A 23,477-nucleotide genomic window follows, 5' to 3' on the forward strand; every position below is an offset into this window, starting at 1 on the left:
ATAGTGAAAAGATAAACACTTTTTTTTAAAAAAGGTCATATACGTTACTTTAATAGTGAATAGTGAATTGTATCTATTTTCAAGGGAAATTATTTATTTATTTATTATATTTCAGCATTTAACCCATTATCAATTGTGATTGTTTGTTTTGTTCTTTGGGAGGGCACCGGCATGAAAACACGTTCTGCTGTTCATCACCATGAATCATGGGCCACACGGCCGAGCAAAAACTCATTGGCACGATGATAGCACCCGCGCCCATATCATTCTCACACACTCTCCTATCAGTCCAAGACAACCGTGGTCCTGCCAGCGCACCTAGCACAAGTACATCATTCTCACACACGCTCTCTGCCAGCCAATCACGTCCCTCCGCCTCATCCTTAAACTTTCACGCACGACACGAATCTACTTTCCTCTTCAACGTAGCAATATATTAAGGTAGGAACAAATCAGCTGATAGAACCCCAGCGCCGCTGCCAGTTTTTAAACTCACAAATTAGGAATAAAATTTGCGGGAATTAATTGAAAAATAAATGAAACCTGCCGCCTGCCTCAAATCAAATTACAGTTGCCAAAATGGCTTTTGACGAAAAGTTTGAAGTCGGTAGTCAACAGATGCAAATCCCAAAACTACCCTCGATATTTACTCTCTTTTATTTATTTTGTATCCACCTCGGCAAATCTGAAAAAGCCACGAAAGCTCTAGGCAGAGCCACCTCCCACCACATCCACCATCTCTCTCTCTCTCTGCTTTTCTTTTCTCCTCTGCTTTCCGTTTACCACAACTCTTCAATTTTGAGTTTTAGATCCATAAAAAAATTACATATAATTTATCCTTTGTTTTGCGCTCTGATATGGAACGGATCATCGGTGGAAAGTACAAGCTTGGCCGCAAGATCGGCAGTGGATCCTTCGGTGAAATATATCTAGGTAAATTGCTACTAGTTTTATTATTTTGCATGCATATTAAGCTAATTTTATTTTTTATGATAATTTTTTTGTTGTTTTTATTGCGTGTCTGTGTTGTTGCAGCTACTCATATCGATACGTTTGAGATCGTTGCTATTAAGATAGTATGTTTTCTTAATTTTTGAGCATGACTTGGTTTTTTGTGTTTTGTTTTGTTTTTATCTACTGTTGTCTAGCTATTTAATTTAATCTGATGATATGCAGGAGAACAGTAAAACAAAGCATCCACAGTTGCTTTACGAGGCGAAGTTATATAATATTCTTCAAGGAGGAAGTATGTATAACATGAATGATGTAATCAGTAGTATAAGTGAGGTTGATGATGTTTATAATTGAGTTTTGATCTGTTTTGATGAAGGCGGTATTCCTAGTATCAAATGGTCAGGAGTAGACGGGGAGGACAATGCACTTGTGCTAGATTTGTTAGGACCGAGTCTGGAGGACCTGTTTGTGTATTGTGGGAGGAAGTTCTCACTCAAGACTGTGTTAATGTTGGCTGATCAAATGGTAGGCAGCTTATAGGTACTCAAATTTATACCATTTTTAGTCTTATCATGGTTTGTTATTTTTTTTATTTTTTTTTGCAGATTACCAGGATAGAATATGTGCACTCTAAAGGATTTCTGCACAGAGATATAAAACCTGATAACTTTCTCATGGGTCTTGGTCGAAAGGCAAATCAGGTGATGATTTTGCCTGTATTTTCTTTCTTTCTTTTTGGTTGATAGACTTGGTTACCATGTGTTGACACTCTCATGCTCCTTTTGTTTACATCAGGTTTACATAATTGATTTTGGGCTTGCAAAAAGATATCGAGATGCAACAACCAATCGTCATATTCCTTACAGGTAAACTATCTTTAGTGAGAATTTGATGGGGAAAGGAAAATAAATGTATCAGGAAGCAAATTTTGATTCAGAAGCGATTATTTCCTCATCATTCTTGACCTCCTAATTGTTTTACTGTGCAGGGAGAACAAAAACTTAACAGGAACTGCACGATATGCCAGTTGCAATACTCATCTTGGAATTGGTAAGCAAGGAGATATTGTCATGTATATAAACCTGTGTATATGGATAACACGTTTAGTTTTTTTACCTTTTCCTTAGCATCACTCCTGATCCCACCTCATTCTGTGTGTTTGTGGCAGAACAAAGTCGGCGGGATGATTTAGAGTCACTTGGCTACGTGCTGTTATATTTTCTGAGAGGAAGGTAATTTCTTTAGCTTCTCTTTTTGGCGGACTTTTTTTTCTCTTGCAGTTAAAGTTATGTACTCCTAGGCCTGAAGTTTTGGCTTTGTTTTGTGTTGAGGTATTGGGATTATCAAGTTATCACATTTCCAGTAGATTATTATGTTCTGGAGTCTTGGATTTTTGAAAAAATAAAATGACTCAGTCGTGCCTGTGGTTTTAGTCTTCCATGGCAGGGTTTAAAAGCTGCCACAAAGAAGCAGAAATATGACAAAATATGTGAAAAGAAGTTATCAACTCCTATTGAGGTGTGTGTCTACTATTGAAGTTATCAACTCCTATGTGAATAGAAGTAATCAACTCCATTTAATTATTGTGAAGACTTTAGCCTGCGTCAATATAATTTTAACATATGTTTCTTAATTCTCAGGTTCTGTGCAAATCCCATCCTGTGGAGTTTGCTTCATATATGCATTACTGCCATTCACTGACATTTGATCAACGGCCCGATTATGGATTCTTGAAGCGCTTGTTTCGTGATCTATTTTCCCATGGAGGTATTGACGAAGAAAATGTTGGTATTGCAATATATTAGTAACACAAAAAAGGATTCTTGCCCGGACATCTTTCCTTGTGGCTGCAAGCACAGGCTTTTATCATGAAACCACAAAGTGGTCTAAATTGGTTCTTGTAAACTATTATACTTTCTTGGGCCTGTTCTTTGTTGTCCATTTTGTTTTTACTCCATGTTTAACCAACAGGAGTAACAAGTCATGAGCTTAGAGATCTAATCAGGTATTTTCATAGTTATTAGTGAGGTCCTGTGCATTGGAAAACAATCTTTGCAAAAAAAAGAACAAACTAAAAATCAAATCACAAATTGATCTAGTCTTTATACCACAACTATAAGAGAAGAAAAAAAGTTGGGGTGGTGTTAGTGGTGGTGCTATACTCTCTCTATGGTCTTCTGAACTTGAGGGATGGAAATTACATTTAAATGCTTCATCTGATGTATCTGAATTGGTGTCTTCATTTTCCTGTCCTTTCATGACAGGATATGAATTTGATTATGTGTTTGATTGGACAATCATAAAGTATCAGCAGGCACAAAAGAATAGATCTCAACCTCGATCATCGGTTAGTATCCTTGCCTCTTGTATTTTTCTTTATTTCCTCAACCATCTTTGCTTAAAATGTTTGCTTTAGTAATCACAGGGTTTATATTCAGAATCAATTTTTTAGTTGCATGAGCTGCAATCTTATACAATCTCATTTTTTAATAGTTTGAAATTTGGATAGTCATACTCATAACAAGATTCAAACCTTACATATTACAGCCAAATCCGGCGTGTAGCAGTCATGCAGTGCAGACAGACATGGAGAATCATCAAGGTTAGATCCTGCTGATGCACTTTGTGTATTACGCACCATTTTACTGTTGCTATAACCATTGATGGGTTGCTGTTGCTATAACCAATGGTGGTTATTCATATTTTGAGAATGCCACATAGAAGTTCCTATCTTCTTCATGGCCATACAAGTCCCTCTGTGTATTACGCACCATTTTACTAGCTAGATCACCCTATGATAGCCAAATTCTTTTCGGCATAGGCTTGACCGCATTATCGTGGTCTATTTAATCTCCTCCTTGTTGTGGTGCCTTTTGTTATCTTTATCTCCTTATAATTGGAATGGAGTAGATCGGAGAAACATTTGTTGCAATATATAAAAAAATCCTCCCTCCTTAAGACAAAAGATGCAACATGTCTCATAAAACATAAGATGTACTTAATCAAAGGCTGTCAGAATCTTGTTCTCATAGATTTGGGAATTGATTTGTGGAAAGAGTTATATGGTTTTAACCCCCTTTTTTCAACAAGCACCCTTTGTTAGCAAATGACATGTGGTTAAATCAAGTGTTTTTACAATGCATAAAAGATGATCTGTAAAACTTATTTACAGAATTACTCACTTGATGAGATTGGCTTCCAAATGGAACAATAATTAGGTAGAGGTGCATGTATCTTTAGGTAAATATTAATCTATGTATTGCATGTTTATATAGACATTTATCATTGTTGATGACTAGGTTCTTATTTAGATATACTAAGGCTTGTTCTAACTTGCAGGAAGTCATAATGCCTGTTATTCATCTGAGATCATGCGATCAACTGGTCCTGGCATACGCATGCAATCCAAATCAGGGTTGGGAAAGAATCTGATTTCTGATATTCATGCTGACAAGAACGTAAGTTATACTTCCAACCAAATAAGCAAATAAGATGTTTTTATCACACTAACAGGAATGTAAGTCTTCTGGCTACTTATAATGTGTATATTATTGAATCCCATTGTTCCTGTGTTGTGTTATTGATTTGCCAAAGAATACTGTGAATTAATCACCCCAAAATTGCCTTTCATGGATTGATTTTAAAATATTATGAATTCTAAAATTGATTTCTTTTGTAGATTGTGAGTCAGCACATACCCTCCACTTCATTTCAAGTTGGTGGGACATCAAAACGACATGCCTCAAAGCCTGTTCTGCCAAATGAAAGTGCTAACCCTGCTCATGGACACAACAATAAAATTGGTCCTTCCAGTAGCTGGATATCATCATTGCAACGCATTCATTCTGCAAAGTGAGCAAGATGGTAACTTTTCTTGTCCATACATCAGTCGTGCACAAAGTTTGGGTACATGCCTCTGGGAATGCAATTATACTGTTCCATTAACAGTATGGTTGATGCAATACCATTCATTATGTTTTAGCAATGGATCTGGTTAAGAGGATTCTTGTGATATATCTATTGGAGGCAGCAAAATCTTTGGTGATTTGGAGTCACTGTTTCACCTCTGTCCGGTGAAGAAGTTCCATTGCATATTTATGGGCTCCAGTGTACTTTGTTCCTCTAAGAAAACCAGCTCACATTGTTTTTTCTTAAGGTGACTACGAACACTTTGGTTGTTACAAAATATCGACTATCCAAAGCCTGGTTTCTGTCCTGTACATAGATGTCATGAATGACAATAGAATACTGTATTTATGGATATATGTAATGAATTTAAATGTGAAGCTTTTGCCCCCCTCGTCACATGTTTTTGCCACCAGGGGATATAAAAAATCCGTTTTTCCATGTGGATTATTGATGACAATTTTCCTTGTTTTACTTGATTTATAGTTCCAAGTTCCTGATGTACTCTTACTATGGTATCACTGGAGCCTTAACAGTTCCAGGAGCATTTTGCACCTCAATCACTGGAAATGCCCTATTTCTAATGAATATTGTTACCATGTTACACATAAATTCCCCATGATTCTTTCCGACACAGGAGAATTATCGGAGTCATTTTGACATGCTTTTTGACATGAGGTTATTGGTAAATGTAATAGATGTTTTTCATGCAAGTGTAAGTGTGTAAGCTGAACAGGATTGATAATCCACTTGTTTTATATGTCAGAGATTTCATAAACATGGGAAAAAGTTACTGCTTCTGAAGATTTTTAGATAAACTAGTTGTAGAAGACAGATGGATTTATACATTGAGATGCATCTTTCTATGCATTTAAAAATGTGATCAAGTCACCAGAACGATTTGAAGTAGTGTTGTTCTCAAACGATCTGTTATACAATGTGTTTTTGTTTGATTTCTATTTCTTGATCGTGCTCTCGCCCTTTTAACTTATGGTCCTTTCCTGAAGGTGCTGATGAAGAGAAATGAGATAAGCATTGGTATGGCCCTCGCTGTTCCTTTTTGTAACACTTCTTAATTGCAGCCTTATTTTGGCCTTCTTTTTTTTCTGTCTTGTGTCTTTTTCTTCTGCCTGCATTTGAGATGTGACTCAGCTGTCCTTGTCTTGATTTTTACCTTCCTGTGTTCTAAAAATATAATTTCCTTGATTGCCCAGGTTCGCTGAATATCATAAGTTTATTCAGTTCTATTAAGTTGATGTGCACAAGGTTATATGAACCTGTAGCAAATCGATATTCATGCTGTAAACAGTTCTAATCGTCTCTCTATTATTAGTTCATACTTGGTAATTTGCTGGAGTATTTTTTTCTCTCCTACAGCATCCAAAGGAATGAATATAACCAAGAATTATCATGCAGGGATGGCAATTGAAGACCGTAAAACAGATGTTCCTTGATGTTTATCATTACTTGGGTTGGAAGAGGTTGCCTGACTGCAGACCAGGGTAGGTGTTAAAGACATTTTCCTGCTGGTATATTAGGTGGATCTACTTTTCTGCAAGTTGGTAGTTGCTTCAGCATGTTTGTGCAGTCAAGTTGCATCATTAATGCAACTGACAGATTGTGAAATTGGTCATTTTCTTGTGAAAGTAGAAATAAGCATTTGCCATGATAAAGCCAAGGAGCATCAGATGTAAGAATCATTATGTAGGTTGGGCTGGTTGAAATTGCTCGAAGAACGGAGCCAGCAACATAATCAGCTTATTTTGGTAATCATATGATTTGAAATTGCGGCTTCTAGTCAAAGCCGCGGAATACAGGATGGGGAATGGCATATTGGTGTATTCTCAGTTATTTCAATTTGTCATTTACAGTACTGGAGTAATTGCTTGCATGGGTGTTCCCCGCATATGCTTGTATGTGCTTGGGATTGGTGTAGTTGAGAGATTTGGCACGCCCATTATCATTTTCAGCTACTGAGGCAGTATCTTTGGTCCTTGAAGAGCCTCTTCATACAATTTTACTAAAATTAAGATGTTTTGACTTTGGGAAGCATGAGTGTGCTGGGTTTCAGCATTTGCCAGGACAGTTCTATATAATTCTGTTGTGATGCCTTGAGGGGCATATCATGCTACTGTGCCATGAATGTTCTCGTGGGGCAGTTTGAGGATCTCGTAGCATTGAAGCACTGATATGACCATGTGAGAAAAGGGGAAGCCTCCGCTGGAAGGTCTTCGAGATAGTGTGTGCAAAACCTACTCAGTATTGGGCCTCCTTTTGTTTTTTAGTGCTAATAATTGTACTGAGTTTGCGTCTCATGCTGCCATGAAACCATCCAGTAAGTGTTCTTCGGTGGTAAACACTTGATTATCTCTAAAATCTCAACGGTCCTCTCCCTTCAAGCTAGCTCTCCTCCAGGAAGTAAGAGGAAGTGCATGAAGACTGAGTTTCCTGGGTGTGCTGCTGCTTCTCCACAAATGTCCTTGGGGACTCGGTAGTCTGTCGTGGGAATATGCGTTAGAAGCAGGAAATTAGGCATTGAAGGATGGAAGACTTGGCTGAAATAAGGGCGGAGGAAATTATTCCTTGGCAGATGAAAATAAATGTTAATCTAAAGTAATGGAGCCATGATATACTGATACTAGATTGGGACCTGTGCTGAGTGCCTGCTTGTTAGATTTGCCGTTTCCATTGAATCATTGACGAAATCATGCATTAACTAGCGGCATTCACTAAAAATAAAAAAAAAATAAAACATGAAATACGAAATTGATAGCCGGAGGACCATTAGCAAAACAAAATGAATTAGTTTAGGGATGTTTCGAATTAATTGTGGTGGGTGGTGAATAAAAAAAAATGAGATGTCAAAAGGTTATTAAATTTTAACCCATGCGTGTACAAATAATAATTTACTTTTAGAAAGAAAATTCATTGCTTTAACCAATTATCATAGTTGTTTTTAAATTATTATTTTTTTAAAAGCATATTAAAATAATATATAAACAAAGAAAATTTAAATTTTAAAAAACTGTATTTTGACCGCAATATTAAATATTTTTTATTCAAGGGACACAAAAATGAGTGTGTTTGGTTTTATTATAGCAATTATGTTTTTAAAAATATGTATATTAAAATATTTTTATTTTTATTTTTAAAATTTATTTTTAAGATATCAAAATAATTCAAAAATATTTAAAAAATTTAATTGTAAATAAAATAAAATTTTATTATTATTATTATTATTTGGCAAACAGCGTACACGCTCTTGGATATATAGAAAGCGAATAGAAAAGGAAAATACCAGACAAAAACACTTAGATGTAGAAAGCGAATAGAAAAAGAAAATACTAGAGAAAGCGCCCACCGTGGGGCTCGAACCCACGACCACAAGGTTAAGAGCCTTGCGCTCTACCAACTGAGCTAGACGGGCTTTTTGATGTAAAAATGCTATATCTACTATATCATAGTAAGTTGATGAGATTGTCCTCGTAAAATTCCAAGGATGGTTTACAATTTGATGAAATAAAAGTAGATTATGGAATTTGAATAATAAATTATAGAGCGAGAATAGCACTAACTTAAATTATTGAACAAATTATAGAATGATTTAAAAGTACCGCCCGACAGATACATACGTGCCATTCCTTCATAAGGAGAGGGGTTGGATCTGGCAAATCCTGATCACACTCAGTACGGATTCTAAAATATTGAAAACATCCCTGTAAAAAATGGAAATAATATAGAAGAGATGCAAGCATGCCCGTTCCAGTTAGAACATTGAAAGCACAAACCAAGAATCATTCTCAAACGCCAGCAAAATGCTCTCACCACCAGCAATTGGAGAAATATTTAGGGTTGATCGTTTGAACACACAAGAAGAGAAGGCCAGACGTCTTCATAACTATGGTCGGAGAAGATGGGTGACAGCCTGACAGGCAAGGATTAATGGATCAGTACCCCAATATATAACAGTTATTTTCTGGGTAAATGGATATGACCGCTTCCATTCCTCAAGCTCTTCAAAACAGTCACAACTTTAGCCAGCACAAACCCAGGTTCTTTCGTGTCAGCTCCGACCATATCTGCCAACAACTTAAGCTTCTTTCTTGCTTCTTCATGGTAAAACAACTCATCAATATTGCGTTCTTCATCGTTCAGTGCTGTATCAACGACATCCAGTCCCTGATGATGACATGAGGACTCTGCGTCAGACATCGAGTCAAAGTCTTCCTCGAGGGTGCTAGAGCGCTTGGACGAGTCTTCCTCACCTGGAATCTCCAGAACCGTAGACGACATGGTTCTCTTAGCCCTGCCTTTCTCTTTCTCACCAGGCCCACGTATAGCCGCAATCTTCATGCAACCTAAGTTGTCAACGTGGGTCTTGGGTTTAGAGTACAAGGCTGTAATGGAATGGGTGGAAATCCCATATCGTTGTTGCTCAACATTACAAAACAGCTTTGAAACCGTGGAATTCTGATCTCTGGAATGCATTGTCTGGTGGAGAGTGTAATGGAAATTTGAGGCATCGATCCTAAGGGGTTTTAAACTGGCGGGACAATGGCTTTCAATTATTGCCATAGTAATTAGAGACCGTTCAGGCCACATAGAGAGAGGGAGGGAGGAATGGCGCCCATTGTAACTGGAATAATTAATTAAATTGTCATGATGGAGATTAAATGGGACAGTTTCTTTCTGTGCCCCTTCCACAGCTGGAACCCATCCCTAGGTTGGTTCTTCTTGTGCGTGAAAGTTAACATAAGCCAAGCTCATGGAAGATACTAAGAACAGTCAAAGGAAACCTAACCCTTAACAGACAGTAGACAAAGATCAGTCTGTTTCCTAATCATTTGTGTGCTCGAATGTTTATGGATTACAACAGCCAAATTGGTTGAAGCGGGTCATTATAGACCGGACCGGAGCTACATCCAAGTTAACACATTACATTAATTAACGATTAACAATTAACCATTACCAAAGTAAACTAAAAGGGTTTTTATTATTCCTTTAGGATCTTGAACCTTTTTTTTTTCTTTCCGTTTTCATTCTTTTGTGTTATGTTCATATGAGGTTATATATTTACTCTTTCTTTCATTCTTTCATTGTTTCTCGATATCTATATGTATTGTGAATTGTTACAGTGTGTTGGTCATTATTTTTTTTCTCCGTTAGCAATTATTTGTTTTGATCAATGAATCTTTTATTTATTTTTTTTTCTATATAATTTTTAATTCATTTTAAAAATAATTCGGGTTATCTCGGACTCTTTTATTTATCGCTATTAGTTAAATTTAATTTTTAATTTTTTTTTTTTAATTTTGAGTTAAGTTTAAAAAATTGCTTAAATATATAATCCTTTTCAGTCCTTGATCAGTTATCAGTTCAGGATCTTGAATTTTTTTTTTCGACTTCGTACTTTTGTGTTATGTTCATATGATTTAAATTTTTAGGTTTTTTTTTTATTCATGTATTTCATCGTATTTGTAGTGTCAAAAAATACCATGACTTTTGGAGGCCCACATGTGTTGGGTCTTTCTTTACTAAGCTAGGCATGTGAATCCAATTTTTTATTTCTAGATACCTGGCCTTTTTCTATGGATTTTTTTAATATTTTTATTTTATTTTTATTAAAATACACTATGAATAAAATATTTAGCATGATATTTAAATTATTATTTAATTTTTACATAGTTTGTAAATAATGTTATGAGTTTTTATGGGAATATCAACAATTTCTTTTTCAATTATCAAATACTCTATGCAAAAAAAAAAAAAAGATTTATGAATATTCAATGAAGAAATTGTTTTTTATTTTTAATATGTTTTTGACATGGTTTCATCAGATTTAATATTTTTTATTAAAACATGTTTTTGAGATCATGATAACTTTTTATCTAACAAAACTTTCCTTCAATTTAAAAACATGCTTTAAGATAGCAAGGCAAACTCACGGAATACCCCCTACGAAAGATAGACACTATATAATTTTATTGCACTGGAAAAAACTATGTTATGGACCTCCCTTTTTTAGTGGCGGAGAAAGGATTTCATTTTTTTTTAGTATTTTTGAAATAATAAATATATATTTTAATAATAAAAAGGAGTTTAGATCAAAAGAGATAAAATTCTTCTTCTTATTTCAAGTGATTGAAAGTTTTGCCAAAACTTTTGTTTTATATGTACTTGCCTTTTATTCATAAAATGTGCTCCTAAAAAATTATTATGCAGTAGTTTTTAAGATGGTTAGAGAATTTTTATGATGGTATAATCATCATAGATTGTTTTATGGATAATTATCTATTAGCCTTATGTACAAAAGTTTTAAAATAATTTATACTAAGAATAAAATATCTATTTTCTTAATTTTTTATTGTAAATTTTTATATAATGTTCTCGAATAATTATTCTCATATGTTTTTTATATAATTGTGTAAAAATTATTGATTCATAATTTTTTAATTTCCTAATAAAAACTTGCTTTGATGATCATAAAATCTTTTTTAAAAAAAACAATTCCTCTCATAAAAATAACATGTTTTTGTGAAGATAAAGAAAAAGTGCATTAATTAAAAAAACTATGCATTAATAAGAAAAAATAACTATTTTTATTTTTGTATCACTAAATAAAAATATTTTAAAAAATAAAATTATTAAACTCGATCAAGTCCATAACTTATATACATTACTCAAAAACATCATCATTTTAATATATTTTTTTTAATAAAAAAAACGTTAAATCATCGTCACTTTGATTTGTTAAGAAAAAAAATCAAGTTTCAATTGATTCGTGGATACATTTGTTATATTAATTAGATCAAATTGGATCAACTCTCATCCATCCGTGTTAATTTAAAACCTAACCCTAACTAGAGGTTAAAATATCAACTTGCCTTATTGACCCACTAGATCGGTTGAGGTTTAATAATTAGAACAACTACCTAGTAAAATACAAAGAGAAAGGTTATTTACTCTTTCTTTCATTGTCCCTCATGACACGTATGCATTATGCAGTGTGTCTGGATTGGCCCTTTTTTTTTTTTTTCCTTTCTGGTCCTTTAGCAATTATTTGTTTTGGTCAATAAATTTTTTATTTATTTTTTCCTTTCATGGTATGGTATGCTCATTTATTTTTAAACCTTATAATTTGTTCCAATTAGAGTATTGTGCTGTGTTTGAAAAGTGAAAAAATGTGCCCACATGAAATTAATTTTCAATTTTACAAAGTATAATTTGATTTTATCAAACCAAGAAAACAAACATGGATTGAAATATAACACAAAAACAAATCAATAGTCCATTTTTCATATTTATTATTTATAGGGCGCATAAAACTATAATTTAATCTTCATTATTTTAATTGCTACTTATTTTATTTAATATTATTTTTAAAATTGATTTTTTATTATTTCATCTCCCTTTATTTTTCATTATTGTTATTTTTATACTTTGATGGATTTTTTTAATGAATTTTTTTTATTTTATCCTTCAATATTGAATTCATATTCTTAAATAAGTATGTGGATCTACAATTTAATAAGGTGTGGATTTTGGAGTTTAACCTAAGTTTAGAAGATTCTCCCGGTTCATTTTTTTTCCTTTCTTGTAAGCTTAAGTTTTTTTTTAATTTTATCTTTCAGTATTAATTTTTTAAGAGATTTTTTTTATTTATCTATAATTTTTTTAATCTTTTATATAGATGAATTTTATTTTTTAATATATTTTTTTTCTCATAAGATATTTCTAATATGTACATCCTTACATAATATTTATTTTTATTTTATTTTATTTAATCAATTTAACATGTGTTTCTATTTTTATTGTCATTTGATTGAATGAAAAATTATTTTAATAAATAAATTTAGTAAACACAGTCAAATAAATATTCTTTCTTACAAAATTAAATATTTTAGTCTACTCTTATCTTGTTTATGTTTTGTTTTTTCATTTATTAATACAAACTTCTCAATTTATCTGATTATATATCTGATTATATATGTATAATCTTTTTAATTTTCCTTTAAAATTTTTTACTATAAAAACATGTGGAAAAATGCTTGCGTATAAATTTTTTTGTTAAGAAAATATATCCAACCAGCGGCAAAAACACGGGTAAGTATCTAGTGATGATCAATTGTGCGTTGGACGAATTGGAGGCTCGCTGGGCTCGCTGGGCTCTCAGTTTAGCACACGCCCAGAAAATTCAAACTGTGTTTCACAAAATCTAAATGCGAAGAAAGGAGATTTTGAAAGTAGAAATAGCGCTAGATAACGAAGCATTAGTAACATTCGCAGCATATATGCTAGTGGAGCAGATACAAAATTGGAGGACAAATTCCCTTCACCTATAATGAATTTTCATGCTTACCCACCCTGAAAAGATGAGGTAAGATAAATGGGAAACACCATGCAAGCATTTGGATTGGACGCTTCCCACAGGTCACAAAGCCCCCACACTACTCCTGCTGCCTACGCACCGGTATTGCACACATGGAATGCTGCATTCACGAGCTGAGCCACATGCGCATACTTGATTCATGATTTTGAACCTATGCACTGATGGCTAGGTTTGTGGTTACAGATCATCAACTGACCCCACTTGCAAATATTCCACACACTGGATCCGTCAAGAACCAAGACCATTGCATAAAATTAGGCGACTCATGCTTGCTAGTTTATCTTCCTTTACTTGGTCATTTGTGGTAGACAAAAATGGGTCTATCAAATCCAGCTTTGCTGCCTGACAAGCCATCAGTAATGTCCTCTACCCGTCTAAATCCAATCTGCAAATGTTCAGAATGTCATGTACATGAAAATCTTAAACAGAGGCAGAGACTGATAAAGAAGATACCCATAAAATGTCTATTCCTCTGTTCAATCAACCATGTTAATAGGGCAAATCATGAAACATACCTTATCCAGAAGAATTTCCCTAAAACTTTCCGGACGAAACATGATAGTTCGATAATTCATTGCTGTTGTCTGCACAAGTGGAAAAATGCCTTGACCACATCGAAAAGTTCGTAATTCGATAATTAAAATCTTGAATTTTAACTACATTGAAAATCCAGTACGTTTATCTAACAATCCTAAAAGGTTTTTATTCTGTTGTTTCAGTAACAGAAAAACATATCCACACATCCAGTTCCTACAATCTGCCAGGTGAACACCGATTAATACCTCAGAGACACGTCGATTCTTCTCATATGACTGCCAAGGTTGAGGTTCTAGCACTAGAATGCCACCCTGCCAAAGGTAAGACACTAACCTTCAATGTACACATCAGAAATAGTGGTGTGCTAATGAAACAACCATAACCAAATTTCATGAAGAACTTTGTAATGACAAGAAAATTATTTAGCATAAGATAAATGCATATCACATTTACCGGATGTAGAAGCCTCCATATTTTTGAAAATAAAGTAATCAATCCATCATCCCCCCAGTTCAGATGAATCCATTTTGTCACACTCAAACTGCAAACACACCATAAATCACATTAGGCCATATCCCTCAATAATGTAAATAATGCATTTAAAAACTTAAAAAAGAATCAATATTACAATAAAGTACAGCAATGAGGACCTACAAAATGCCAAGAGGTCATTCAGCATGCATACACAATGAGAAAGGGTAAAAAAAGATGGAGAGGATAGTTCTGCAAGTCAAGCCCTCTGATTATTTTGTCTTCTATCAGCAAAGCCTTCTTTGAAGAAATAAATTTCAAGATACAGTATCTAGAAAAATAAGTGGTAAAATAAAAAATAAGGGGAGTTAAGACACCTCTTTCCATGTTACTCTAGATTTAACTAAAGAGGGTGAATGCACCTCCTAGTATGTTAGTTTAGGTTTAACAAATACAATAATGTTCAAGTAAGGTCACTACAGAATCCGTCACATACAATTGCATGAAAGGTTATTAATTTGGACCAGCTGCGACAGGAATCCACTTTTCTAAAGATTTTAGATAAAACAGTGAAGATTTACTAGTGCTGCCCGATTGAGAAGACTTAAGTATCTAGGACAAGGCAAAAGAATATTTGACAGGAATTTATTCCATCTAGTCCAGTTCATTTAATGGAACATGAAGATTTAACCTTATATTTTGAAAAATGAACAATGCTATATGAAATGAAACACCCAATAAGTGAGGCAATAACAACCCAGTAATTTATTCAACTCTATGGTCAAGATCCGTTCAGTTGGCCAGCAGTGAAAATAAAATGATCTCATTCTATTGACTGTTTTTCTTAATCATGCCTTCATAAATACATGTTCACAGGACATGAAATAAAGAAAGGAGGAACTTACCAAAGAATTGTATCATATTGCTTCTCTGATGGACGCTGACTCTGAACAAAATTTTCTTGTCGGAAAGAAACTACATCAAATAGATCTCCTTTACTAGAAGCTGAGCTGTCCTCTTTTGTCTCAACCGAAGAAGCAGATGCACTTCGCTTGGCACCATTTACTTTATTTTTAACCTCCAATCTGGTAACCTTTGTACTGTTTTTCTCAACATTTTCTGTTCTTGCAAATTTTCTCAAATGCCAATATGCATCTGAAACTCTATCTGGAATTTATATATATATATATATATATATATATATATATATATATATATGAAAGAAACTCCATTGGTTTAGCAATCTCAACACTCTTCCACATAACACAGTAACATATGCAATCATTAACTCAAAATAAAAACAGGGAATGTTTTGAAATAACACAACTTCTATCTGAATATAAATATTACCAGAGTCGATGTCGATTCCAAGAATGCTTTTGCAGTGTAACTTCCTTGCTGCAATATATATCCAGTATTGCATTAATTACAGGTCAAAACATGTTAAAACTAAACACAGCATAAATTGCCCCTCAACTTTACTACAAAGAAAATTCCTTTTTGCCTAATTTCTGAAATGTGAAATGTAAATTAAAAGGAGCAAGAAAAAAATACCAATTTGAATGGTGAGAATGCCACTATTGCAACCAATGTCAAGACAATCCTTGCCTTGAAACCAATCCCTCTCAAAGACCTTAAGTCTTGGGTCTCCATCCACTTCATTAATCTGTCATCTCATGAATAAATAAATAAATAAATCATAAATTACTAATTAATAAATATATTAAATGAAATTAAAATACTTACACGATAACCATAGTAGTTTCTATAATTGCCGAATGGAAATACAATTTTGTGTTTCCTCTTGTTGTTGTCTTCAGAGGTAACTTCTTGTTTTGTTGTTTTTCCTTCACTTTCTTTCTCCTTATCCTCTTTTACTGCATTCTTCTGATCTTGATCTTGATTGTGATTGTTTTGGTTTTCTTCTGGATTCTTCTTATTTCTATCATTTTGCTTCCGCTTCCGCTTCCTCTCCATGATTCCGTTTTTGTTTTCTTTATCTTCTGTCATTTTGAGAGTGCGAGCAGAAGGGTTTCTATCTGCAAATTTTGTTAGCAAAAAGTTGGGTTTATGCGTCCTTTTAAGAATAGGAAAAACCAAGAGCCCCCATAAGCTTTGCCACGTTAACAAAATCTAGACCATCCTGCCGCTCCATGGTTTATAAAACATGAAAAAAATTTGACAAAGAAAACTGATCATCTGGAACCAAAGTTTAAAGGTTGGAAGATTTCACTTTTGACAAATCGAAAGACAAAAAACTAAGTTAAATCACTTTATTCATTGTGTTAATCCGAAAGCAAAGGGAGCATATTTATTTTATTTTCAATGTTTAGCCCCATATTACCTTATTTATTCAAGACTCCAACGTTGTCCATGTCAAGCAAACATCATCCAACATTACCCGAATCCATTCTTTACATACCCAGAATTGTTCAAAACTATAATGCAAAATCTCAATGTGTGCGAAACCGACAAAAGCAAACTCACTTTAGCTCATCATTAGTTTACAGCCAAATTAGATTTGATAATCATCATCATGCAAGGACCAAAACAAAACCCCCCATATTTAAACGTCTAATTCCTTTTCTTCTATTCTGATTTTTTGCATGCAGTAAACAAAAACGAAGAAAAAGATAAAAATCTTACCTTTAGAGTTGCGACTGTAAAGGGGTCACTGTTTGATGAAGATGGTGAGTTGGGAGTATGCGAGGCTAGCTACTGTTGTGAGGATGGAGCTGCTTGGGGTGGCGACGTTTCGGCCTTTTCTCTTACCTCTCCAACCAGCGGCTGCTATGACTGGGTATAGAATGACAGAGGCCTTTTGTTTATGGTTTTGAGGGATTTTTTTTTTCTTAGTAAAGGAGGATTCGATTTTTTTTTTTTAAAGAAGGGTCGGCTGGTGTTGATGAATGGCTTCGCAGTGACACCGTGTTTTTTCTAAAATTTGATTTAAAAAAAAATATTTTTTTTTAATACTTTTAAAATATTTTAATATATTTATAAATAAAAAATATTTAAACAAACAACCATCTGTTTAGATGGCTTTTCTTTTCTGTTTTTTGCTTGGACCGGTAAATTGCTTTACATTTGGTTTAGAGTCTTAAGACATCTTGAATAATAGATTTATTTTTTTCATTTTTCTCCTTTTTTTCATGAAATAAATAACATACAATTTAAAATAAAATTGAAATTGAAATTGAAAAATATATGGATTGGTATTAAAAATATATTTTTTTTAGAAGTAATGAAAAAATATATGGATGATGTAATTGAGAATTTTTAGAAGTATTATTTTAAAACCTGCAAATTTAAATAAAAATATAATAATTAGAGGGGACATGCGGCATCGCACGAGGAAAAAACTAATTACTCGCAATATCAAAAGCCTATAAGATTATTAACAAGCTCTGGTTGAAGTTTCTCAGTAATAATGCAAAGAAAAGAGCTTTCAAAAATCAAAAGTAAATGGAAAAAAAAAATACAAATAAAACATAGTTTCATATGCAAAGTCCTAACATGCAAAATCACAATCTTTCTTTCATAATAAAGGAATGAAAACAGAACATAATAATTATTACGGTAATCATTTTCGGTTCGATTTTTATAAAAAAAAAATAACCAAACCGAATTTTTTTAAAAAAAACCGAAACCGGTTCAAACCGACCGGTTTTGGTTCGGTTCGGTTTTTTAGGACAAAAACCGGTTCAAACCGGTTTGGCTCGGTTTTTTCCTGTTTGACTTGGTTTTTCGGTTAGCTCAGTTTTTTTTCTAGTTTGGGTTCGGTTCGATTTTTTCAGTTTCAGGCTTATAAAACCGAAACCGAACCAGTTGGTTTTTTCAAAATTTTAATCTGTTTTTTTTTCACGGTTCGATTTTTTCGATTTTTTTTTTCTGGTTTTCTTAATTTAATCGGTTTTTCGGTATATTTTTACTGACCCCTTATAATTATTATCGTTTCATGTTTGAAACTAAAGAAAAATGAAGGTATCAGCAAAAATGCTTAAACAACACCCTTAATTTACCCTTCCTTCTCATGACATAAGTAGAGCAAAAGGAAGAAAGCAAAATTACAACCAAGGAATTGCTTGATGAGATTTTTTGATTTCTTGCATAGAAAATTAGAGTTAATTTCATGATATTAGATTTTTTATTTATTTTCTTACGTAATTAGTGTACTAAGTTTACTTGATTGGTATTGCATGTATACATTTTACCTTTATTTAAAAAATCAAAAGAGAATTTCCTTCATGATTGTACCAGAGCTTTGTTTCCAAGTCTTTAAACCTTTGTTTTTTCTATTTGAAATCTTGAATCAGTACAAATTGGGAACCTTGAGGCCCTTCATTCCGGCGAGCACGCTCTTCTACCACAAACCTCTTGCTACGAACCTGTACCCTTTGTATAACAAACAAATGGTGTGAGAAGAAGAGGTGTTAGAAATTGTACAGTAGACAGACGATTGAAGAAAACCTTCGGACATTCATGCTGTACAAAGATACTAAGCTTTGGATATTCACTTGGTATAATGATATGAACCTTCACAAAAACCCTGAACATTCAATTTTCCATGCAAAACGTCTGCCAGTTGACAATCTTGAGCTCAGAAATGGCTTGTTACAATACACATCGTTTAGGTATTCTACGTATGCTTACATAACTTTCAAAACAGACTGATCAAACACAAGTATTTTGTAAAAAATCCTCTCTTTCAATCAAACAGAATGGAGAAAGCTGCCACCAGTAGGTTTGTAGCTGCGAATTGCGATCCTGTGAAAGAGACCAGTTTATCTACAAAACACTAATTGATAACTATCTCACAAGCGATAAATTTGGACAACAGTTTGGCACAAGATTAGAGTTGGGCATGGCATATTGATGCTGTCCTGAAACTCACTCCAGTTCCTTGAGAAAGTCAATGTTATCTACAAAAACCTGTCAAAGAAAATAAAAACTGTAAAACGAAACAAACATTACAGATGCAGAGAGTTCCTCAAATTCTTCCTTGTGACACAAAATTTACATTTGAAGATAGGATTTGCAATTCAATATGCAGTTATACACATGATAACAGATGATCTACAGGCAAGTTTCACATCTTCAATTTGTGAGTCTTGTAATGGTCTTTAATCAGTCAAGCCCAAGAACAAACTCTTCAGTTATTAAGATGCCACCCTAGGCTCATCTTGGCCAGTGTTTCAATTATAGTAAGAGAAAGAAAGAAACCAGACTAAAACATCAATGAAATTTGAGTTACCTATAATTCTAGCAGGGATCTGACTATCTAGTCCTATACCATTCAAATCAAGAAAACTTTAGCAGCCCTGCCTTGCACAGGGACATCCTCATTCTCATAAAGAAGTCTCTGTGTAGTAACTCAAGTGATACCCCAATAACATTATATATTGATGAAACTTATTTACTGTCAACAGTACTTGTGCTGTAATTAAATAGATGAAATATGCTCATTTACTCTCAACAGATCATGCAGCTGTGTCAAAGATATGACAAAGAAATGCCAATAAAATCACTCAATGCAAGTACAATCTATTCGAACATTACTGCTTTGATAGCAAAAAAAATGTCATCAGGCAGAAACACAAGGCAAGAACTTTTTAAACTCGTACCGTCTTCCAACCATCCGGGTCCAAGCATGCAGTTATCTTGGTGCTGATACCAGGCAATGGTCCAGGTTCTCGGGTAACTTTCCCACCAAAGAGTTTAACTGCTTCTGCAGTTCTATAGACATCATCGGTGCCTATTGCAATCTTTTACAATGATAGAAGGGAAAAATCAAAATCACAAAATGATTCAAGAAAAACCAATCATTTTCATCAAGTACCATGATAATAAATTCCTCATGAAACAAAGGCACATAAACAACTATAGCATTTCAAGAACACCACCAAAACACAATTCCACCACATAGGAAAAAAGTCCATACCTGAGCATATGCATTTCCTTTGTCATATTCAGTGACCCCATAGTTGTATGTCAACTCCAGCACAGCATTTTTATCTTCAGGGCCGTAACCCATCATTGCTATTGTATACTAGTAGTTGAAACAAGATTATGTCAGTTGGCACAATAAATCAGATGTCAAACAAGGGTGTATAGAGAATTTTTTTAATTAATCAAATTAACTGATCTAGAAATGCAAGACAGTGTACATATTCAATTCAGAGTTACATAAAAGGATCAAGTTGTAATGGCAGTTTGTCATGAATACACAAAAGATTTGAAACATAATGCAAAGAAGCAATGCATGCAAGAGGATCAAGCAACAAGTAAAACATTCAAGTACTTTCTCAAGACCACAATTTGATATGGAAATTGGAGATAATAAAAAAGTAATGTAACACCTATTTAATGCAGCCTACCATGGGTTCTGCTCCATGTAAGCTATGAAAATAACCTTATTGTCTCTTAGGGAGTGTTCTTTTGTCACAATGAAATGTTGGTTTTCATCCTATATCCCATCTAACCTTATACAAAGCAGCAAGCCAAACTCACGAGCATCCACATAAAGGATAAAAGCTTGAATGAGGCCTCAACAAGATTCCATCCGAAGATTAATAGTGCCTACCTTTTTTCTGACTGCACTCCAAATAGTCCGCACTAACTTTAGCAAAACTATTTTACTCCCACTCAGAATAGCTACAGGACTTTACATATCCTTTTCTGCTCCTTCCAGTAGTACCAGGTATACATACTTCATTGTCAAAAGAAGGAGGGATCTTATCCTTTATATATCAATTATTTGATCCAGTCATTCATCATAGAAGAGGACATCAATCCCAAGAGGGAAGGAAACTGGCATGAGGGGATGTCACTTATTAAAGAAAAAGCCAGAACCCTAGATGCCAAGATCCACATGCACTCTTAAGTCTTGGCGAGATAAGTTTTGTGACTGGGGCAGACTTCTCTTCTATATGATAGCACCTACCCACTTCTTATACTATTAGAGAACCTTCTTGAAGAAAGTTCGGCAAAGTTACTGTTCTCTTCGTGCCTTGGGGGCAATGAAAAATAAAAGGTTTAAAGTTGGAAAGGTACTAAAGTAAATACACCAACTAATCAGGCCTAATTTTAGTGATTCTAAGAAACTAATTTGTTACAGGGTATGAACAAGATATGAATATGGTGAACAACATGCATTTAGCAAATGAGGCCAATTTACCTTGTACTCTGGATTATCTCGTTTGCGAAGAAGCTCCATGCCAAAAGCCTATATCATAAAAAAAGTTTCAGATTATCACTATTAACATGATATAATCAGCAAGCAGATGGTTGCTTGATCAGGCCAGAATAACACACCTTCTCGTAAAAATTTATAGAGCGATCAAGATCACCAACCCGAAGCATAACCTGACAGAGTGGCTCAGGTGTGGGTCCTCTTTCCAACAGTTCAAATTTATAACCATCAGGATCTTCAATAAAAGCAATAACTGTACTGCCACCTTTAACAGGACCAGGTTCTCTGGTCACTTTGCCACCCTTGGCCTTTATGAGTTCAACTGTCTTGGCAACCTAATCAAAAGGGAACATGGAACCTAGTTCAAGTTTTTCAGTAACCATCAGAACAGCTGACTGTCCAAGATAGTAAGAAAAAGAATAACTCAAGGACTAGTCATTTTAATCTGACTGCAGTTTTAAGAATAATAAATTTTAAGAAAGAAAGTTTAGCCATAGAAAATTACATCCTCAAGTGCAATGCCAAAATGTCCAAATCCAGTTCCAATATCGTAGCTGTCAACTCCATAATCTGGCAGCATTAAACAATTAAAAATAAACACCCAAAAAAAAATACAAAAAATTCGGAGACATCAAGTACTGAATTGTTTGTTTTAACATAAGGAATCACATTGTGGCAATTTTAGGAAAGGTAGACATAATAAGCTCACTGTCTCGGAAAGGCAGTGAGTTCACTTACTGTAAGTGAGTTCTATGACGAAGTGAGAATCTTCAGGTCCATATCCGAGAAAGGCATTTGCATATCTCTCCTCCGGTATGTCACGTTTCCTCAGCAGCTTCATCCCCAGACACTCAGTGTAGAACCTGCAGTCAGCACCATGAGATGGTTGCTTGCTCATCATCATCATAAGCAAAAACAAAGAAATGAGATAAAAACACAACACATACTTTATAGTCCTGTCCAAATCCCCAACGCGATAAACAACATGTAGCATTCTACGCTTGTCCTTTTTGACCCACTCCAACAGACTAGCAGCTGTGCTTGCTTGTGCCATGTTTCCAGCTGTAATGCTTCTACTCTCTCCTCTCCAAATCTTAGAAGAAGCTCTCAAACCGAAGAAATGCGATTGAGGAACAGCTGCATCACCATCACATATCAACAACAAATAAAAGCCCTAGCTTTCAATAAGATTGCTACTAGAGAATCTCCAGAAATGTAAAGATGAATTATCAATTACAAATATATATATATATATATAAAGCAAATTCAACGAATAGTAAGAAACAGATGGGAAGAAAAGAAGAGAATGGTTACCACTGGCAAGATAAGGGAATCTGCGAGAAGAAGGATGAAGAGAAACAAGAGAAGCAGCACAGGTATTGGTAGTATTACAGAGCCTGAACAAAGAAGACGCTGAGGATGGTCTAATTGTGGAGGAAGCCATGGGAGTTATCCTCACCGTTAAATTAATTTCTTAATTTTCTATTTAAATAACAAATATATCTAAGATATCCCTTTTCTTCTTCTAATATCTAAGATATCTATCTGCCTTGTTCTGTGCTGGAAGAAACAGGGAGGAGAGGTTTGTGATAATCAGCGAATAGGAGGAGAGAATAAAGTTAAGATGTTTTTTTTTTTTTTTTTTTTGTGCTAAGCTGAGGAGTGAAGCGAGCTCAGTCGAGGTTTCTTTACGAAGATTCGGATCGAGGGGGGGCACTGTCTCTTGTGTTGTGCTGTCGGTAGATGGAATGGGGCCGTCGATAGTCACGAGCCCACTCCCTGCTTCACGAGCCCACTATCATTTAAAAAAAAATCAATTAGAGAAAATTACCTCTATAATTGTCTACCGAGTTTAATAAATTACGAGATGACATGTCCGCGTGTTGCCGCAAGCTTATAAAATAAATATACTTGATAGTGTTATAATTGTGAACCAGTACTAGATAAGTAATAAAAATTAAAGGTATGATGAAGCAAATATTTTATGACGAAAAAAAAAGTTGTGTTGGGGATCAAAAACTTAGAGAC

At 34.3% G+C, this 23,477-nt stretch overlaps 3 protein-coding genes and 1 non-coding gene across 5 annotated transcripts; 1 reads left to right on the forward strand and 3 right to left on the reverse strand.

Annotated features, from left to right (window-relative positions):
• The first annotated feature begins 675 nt into the window (after window positions 1–675).
• Window positions 676–5,320, forward strand: LOC7488929 (casein kinase 1-like protein 3). Of its 2 annotated transcripts, none has more exons than XM_024590312.2 (14): window positions 676–933; window positions 1,036–1,076; window positions 1,177–1,246; window positions 1,331–1,479; window positions 1,560–1,655; window positions 1,750–1,820; window positions 1,943–2,004; window positions 2,123–2,186; window positions 2,388–2,472; window positions 2,595–2,721; window positions 3,219–3,301; window positions 3,448–3,556; window positions 4,294–4,412; window positions 4,634–5,320. In XM_024590312.2, the coding sequence occupies exons 1-14, from the start codon at window positions 858–860 to the stop codon at window positions 4,808–4,810; spliced, it is 1,329 nt and encodes a 442-aa protein (XP_024446080.1). In that variant the 5' UTR covers window positions 676–857; the 3' UTR covers window positions 4,811–5,320. The 2 variants fall into 2 exon arrangements, with proteins under 2 accessions (XP_024446080.1, XP_002324433.1); XM_002324397.4 differs by having other exon boundaries at window positions 677–933; window positions 3,502–3,556.
• Window positions 5,321–8,214: 2,894 nt separating this feature from the next.
• On the reverse strand, window positions 8,215–8,287 carry TRNAK-CUU (transfer RNA lysine (anticodon CUU)). Its single transcript has one exon. It is a non-coding gene; the product is annotated as a tRNA-Lys (tRNA).
• Window positions 8,288–13,095: 4,808 nt separating this feature from the next.
• Window positions 13,096–17,131, reverse strand: LOC7488930 (probable RNA methyltransferase At5g51130). The gene is made up of 9 exons (XM_002324977.4): window positions 16,904–17,131; window positions 16,004–16,296; window positions 15,812–15,923; window positions 15,608–15,655; window positions 15,163–15,424; window positions 14,240–14,327; window positions 14,032–14,097; window positions 13,765–13,833; window positions 13,096–13,634 (listed from the first exon to the last, which is right to left on the reverse strand). Exons 2-9 carry the CDS (start codon window positions 16,265–16,267, stop codon window positions 13,545–13,547), a joined length of 999 nt encoding a protein of 332 aa, XP_002325013.4. The 5' UTR covers window positions 16,268–16,296; window positions 16,904–17,131; the 3' UTR covers window positions 13,096–13,544.
• A 1,663-nt stretch (window positions 17,132–18,794) lies between these two features.
• LOC7488931 (probable lactoylglutathione lyase, chloroplastic) lies at window positions 18,795–23,134 on the reverse strand. The gene is made up of 9 exons (XM_002324978.4): window positions 22,764–23,134; window positions 22,397–22,586; window positions 22,188–22,312; window positions 21,955–22,019; window positions 21,572–21,784; window positions 21,435–21,482; window positions 20,199–20,306; window positions 19,882–20,022; window positions 18,795–19,189 (listed from the first exon to the last, which is right to left on the reverse strand). The coding sequence occupies exons 1-9, from the start codon at window positions 22,891–22,893 to the stop codon at window positions 19,148–19,150; spliced, it is 1,062 nt and encodes a 353-aa protein (XP_002325014.4). The 5' UTR covers window positions 22,894–23,134; the 3' UTR covers window positions 18,795–19,147.
• Between the last annotated feature and the right edge of the window lie 343 nt (window positions 23,135–23,477).

This window comes from Populus trichocarpa, chromosome 18 (genome assembly GCF_000002775.5).
Source record: "Populus trichocarpa isolate Nisqually-1 chromosome 18, P.trichocarpa_v4.1, whole genome shotgun sequence".
Lineage (NCBI taxonomy): Eukaryota > Viridiplantae > Streptophyta > Magnoliopsida > Malpighiales > Salicaceae > Populus > Populus trichocarpa.

What these genes read in the sequence shown, in the direction of transcription:
- LOC7488929 (XM_024590312.2), top strand. Translation starts at nt 858, where the DNA reads ATGGAACGGATCATCGGTGGAAAGTACAAGCTTGGCCGCAAGATCGGC. An exon ending in AGATCGTTGCTATTAAGATA is followed by an intron (nt 1,077 to 1,176) that starts GTATGTTTTCTT and finishes GATGATATGCAG; the next exon opens with GAGAACAGTAAAACAAAGCA. An exon ending in TAATGTTGGCTGATCAAATG is followed by an intron (nt 1,480 to 1,559) that starts GTAGGCAGCTTA and finishes TTTTTTTTGCAG; the next exon opens with ATTACCAGGATAGAATATGT.
- LOC7488930 (XM_002324977.4), bottom strand. Translation starts at nt 16,267, where the DNA reads ATGACAGAAGATAAAGAAAACAAAAACGGAATCATGGAGAGGAAGCGG. An exon ending in TATGGAGGCTTCTACATCCG is followed by an intron (nt 14,098 to 14,239) that starts GTAAATGTGATA and finishes TACCTTTGGCAG; the next exon opens with GGTGGCATTCTAGTGCTAGA. An exon ending in AGAATCGACGTGTCTCTGAG is followed by an intron (nt 13,834 to 14,031) that starts GTATTAATCGGT and finishes CCACTTGTGCAG; the next exon opens with ACAACAGCAATGAATTATCG.
- LOC7488931 (XM_002324978.4), bottom strand. Translation starts at nt 22,893, where the DNA reads ATGGCTTCCTCCACAATTAGACCATCCTCAGCGTCTTCTTTGTTCAGG. An exon ending in TTGGCATTGCACTTGAGGAT is followed by an intron (nt 21,785 to 21,954) that starts GTAATTTTCTAT and finishes CCTTTTGATTAG; the next exon opens with GTTGCCAAGACAGTTGAACT. An exon ending in CTATAAATTTTTACGAGAAG is followed by an intron (nt 21,483 to 21,571) that starts GTGTGTTATTCT and finishes TTTATGATATAG; the next exon opens with GCTTTTGGCATGGAGCTTCT.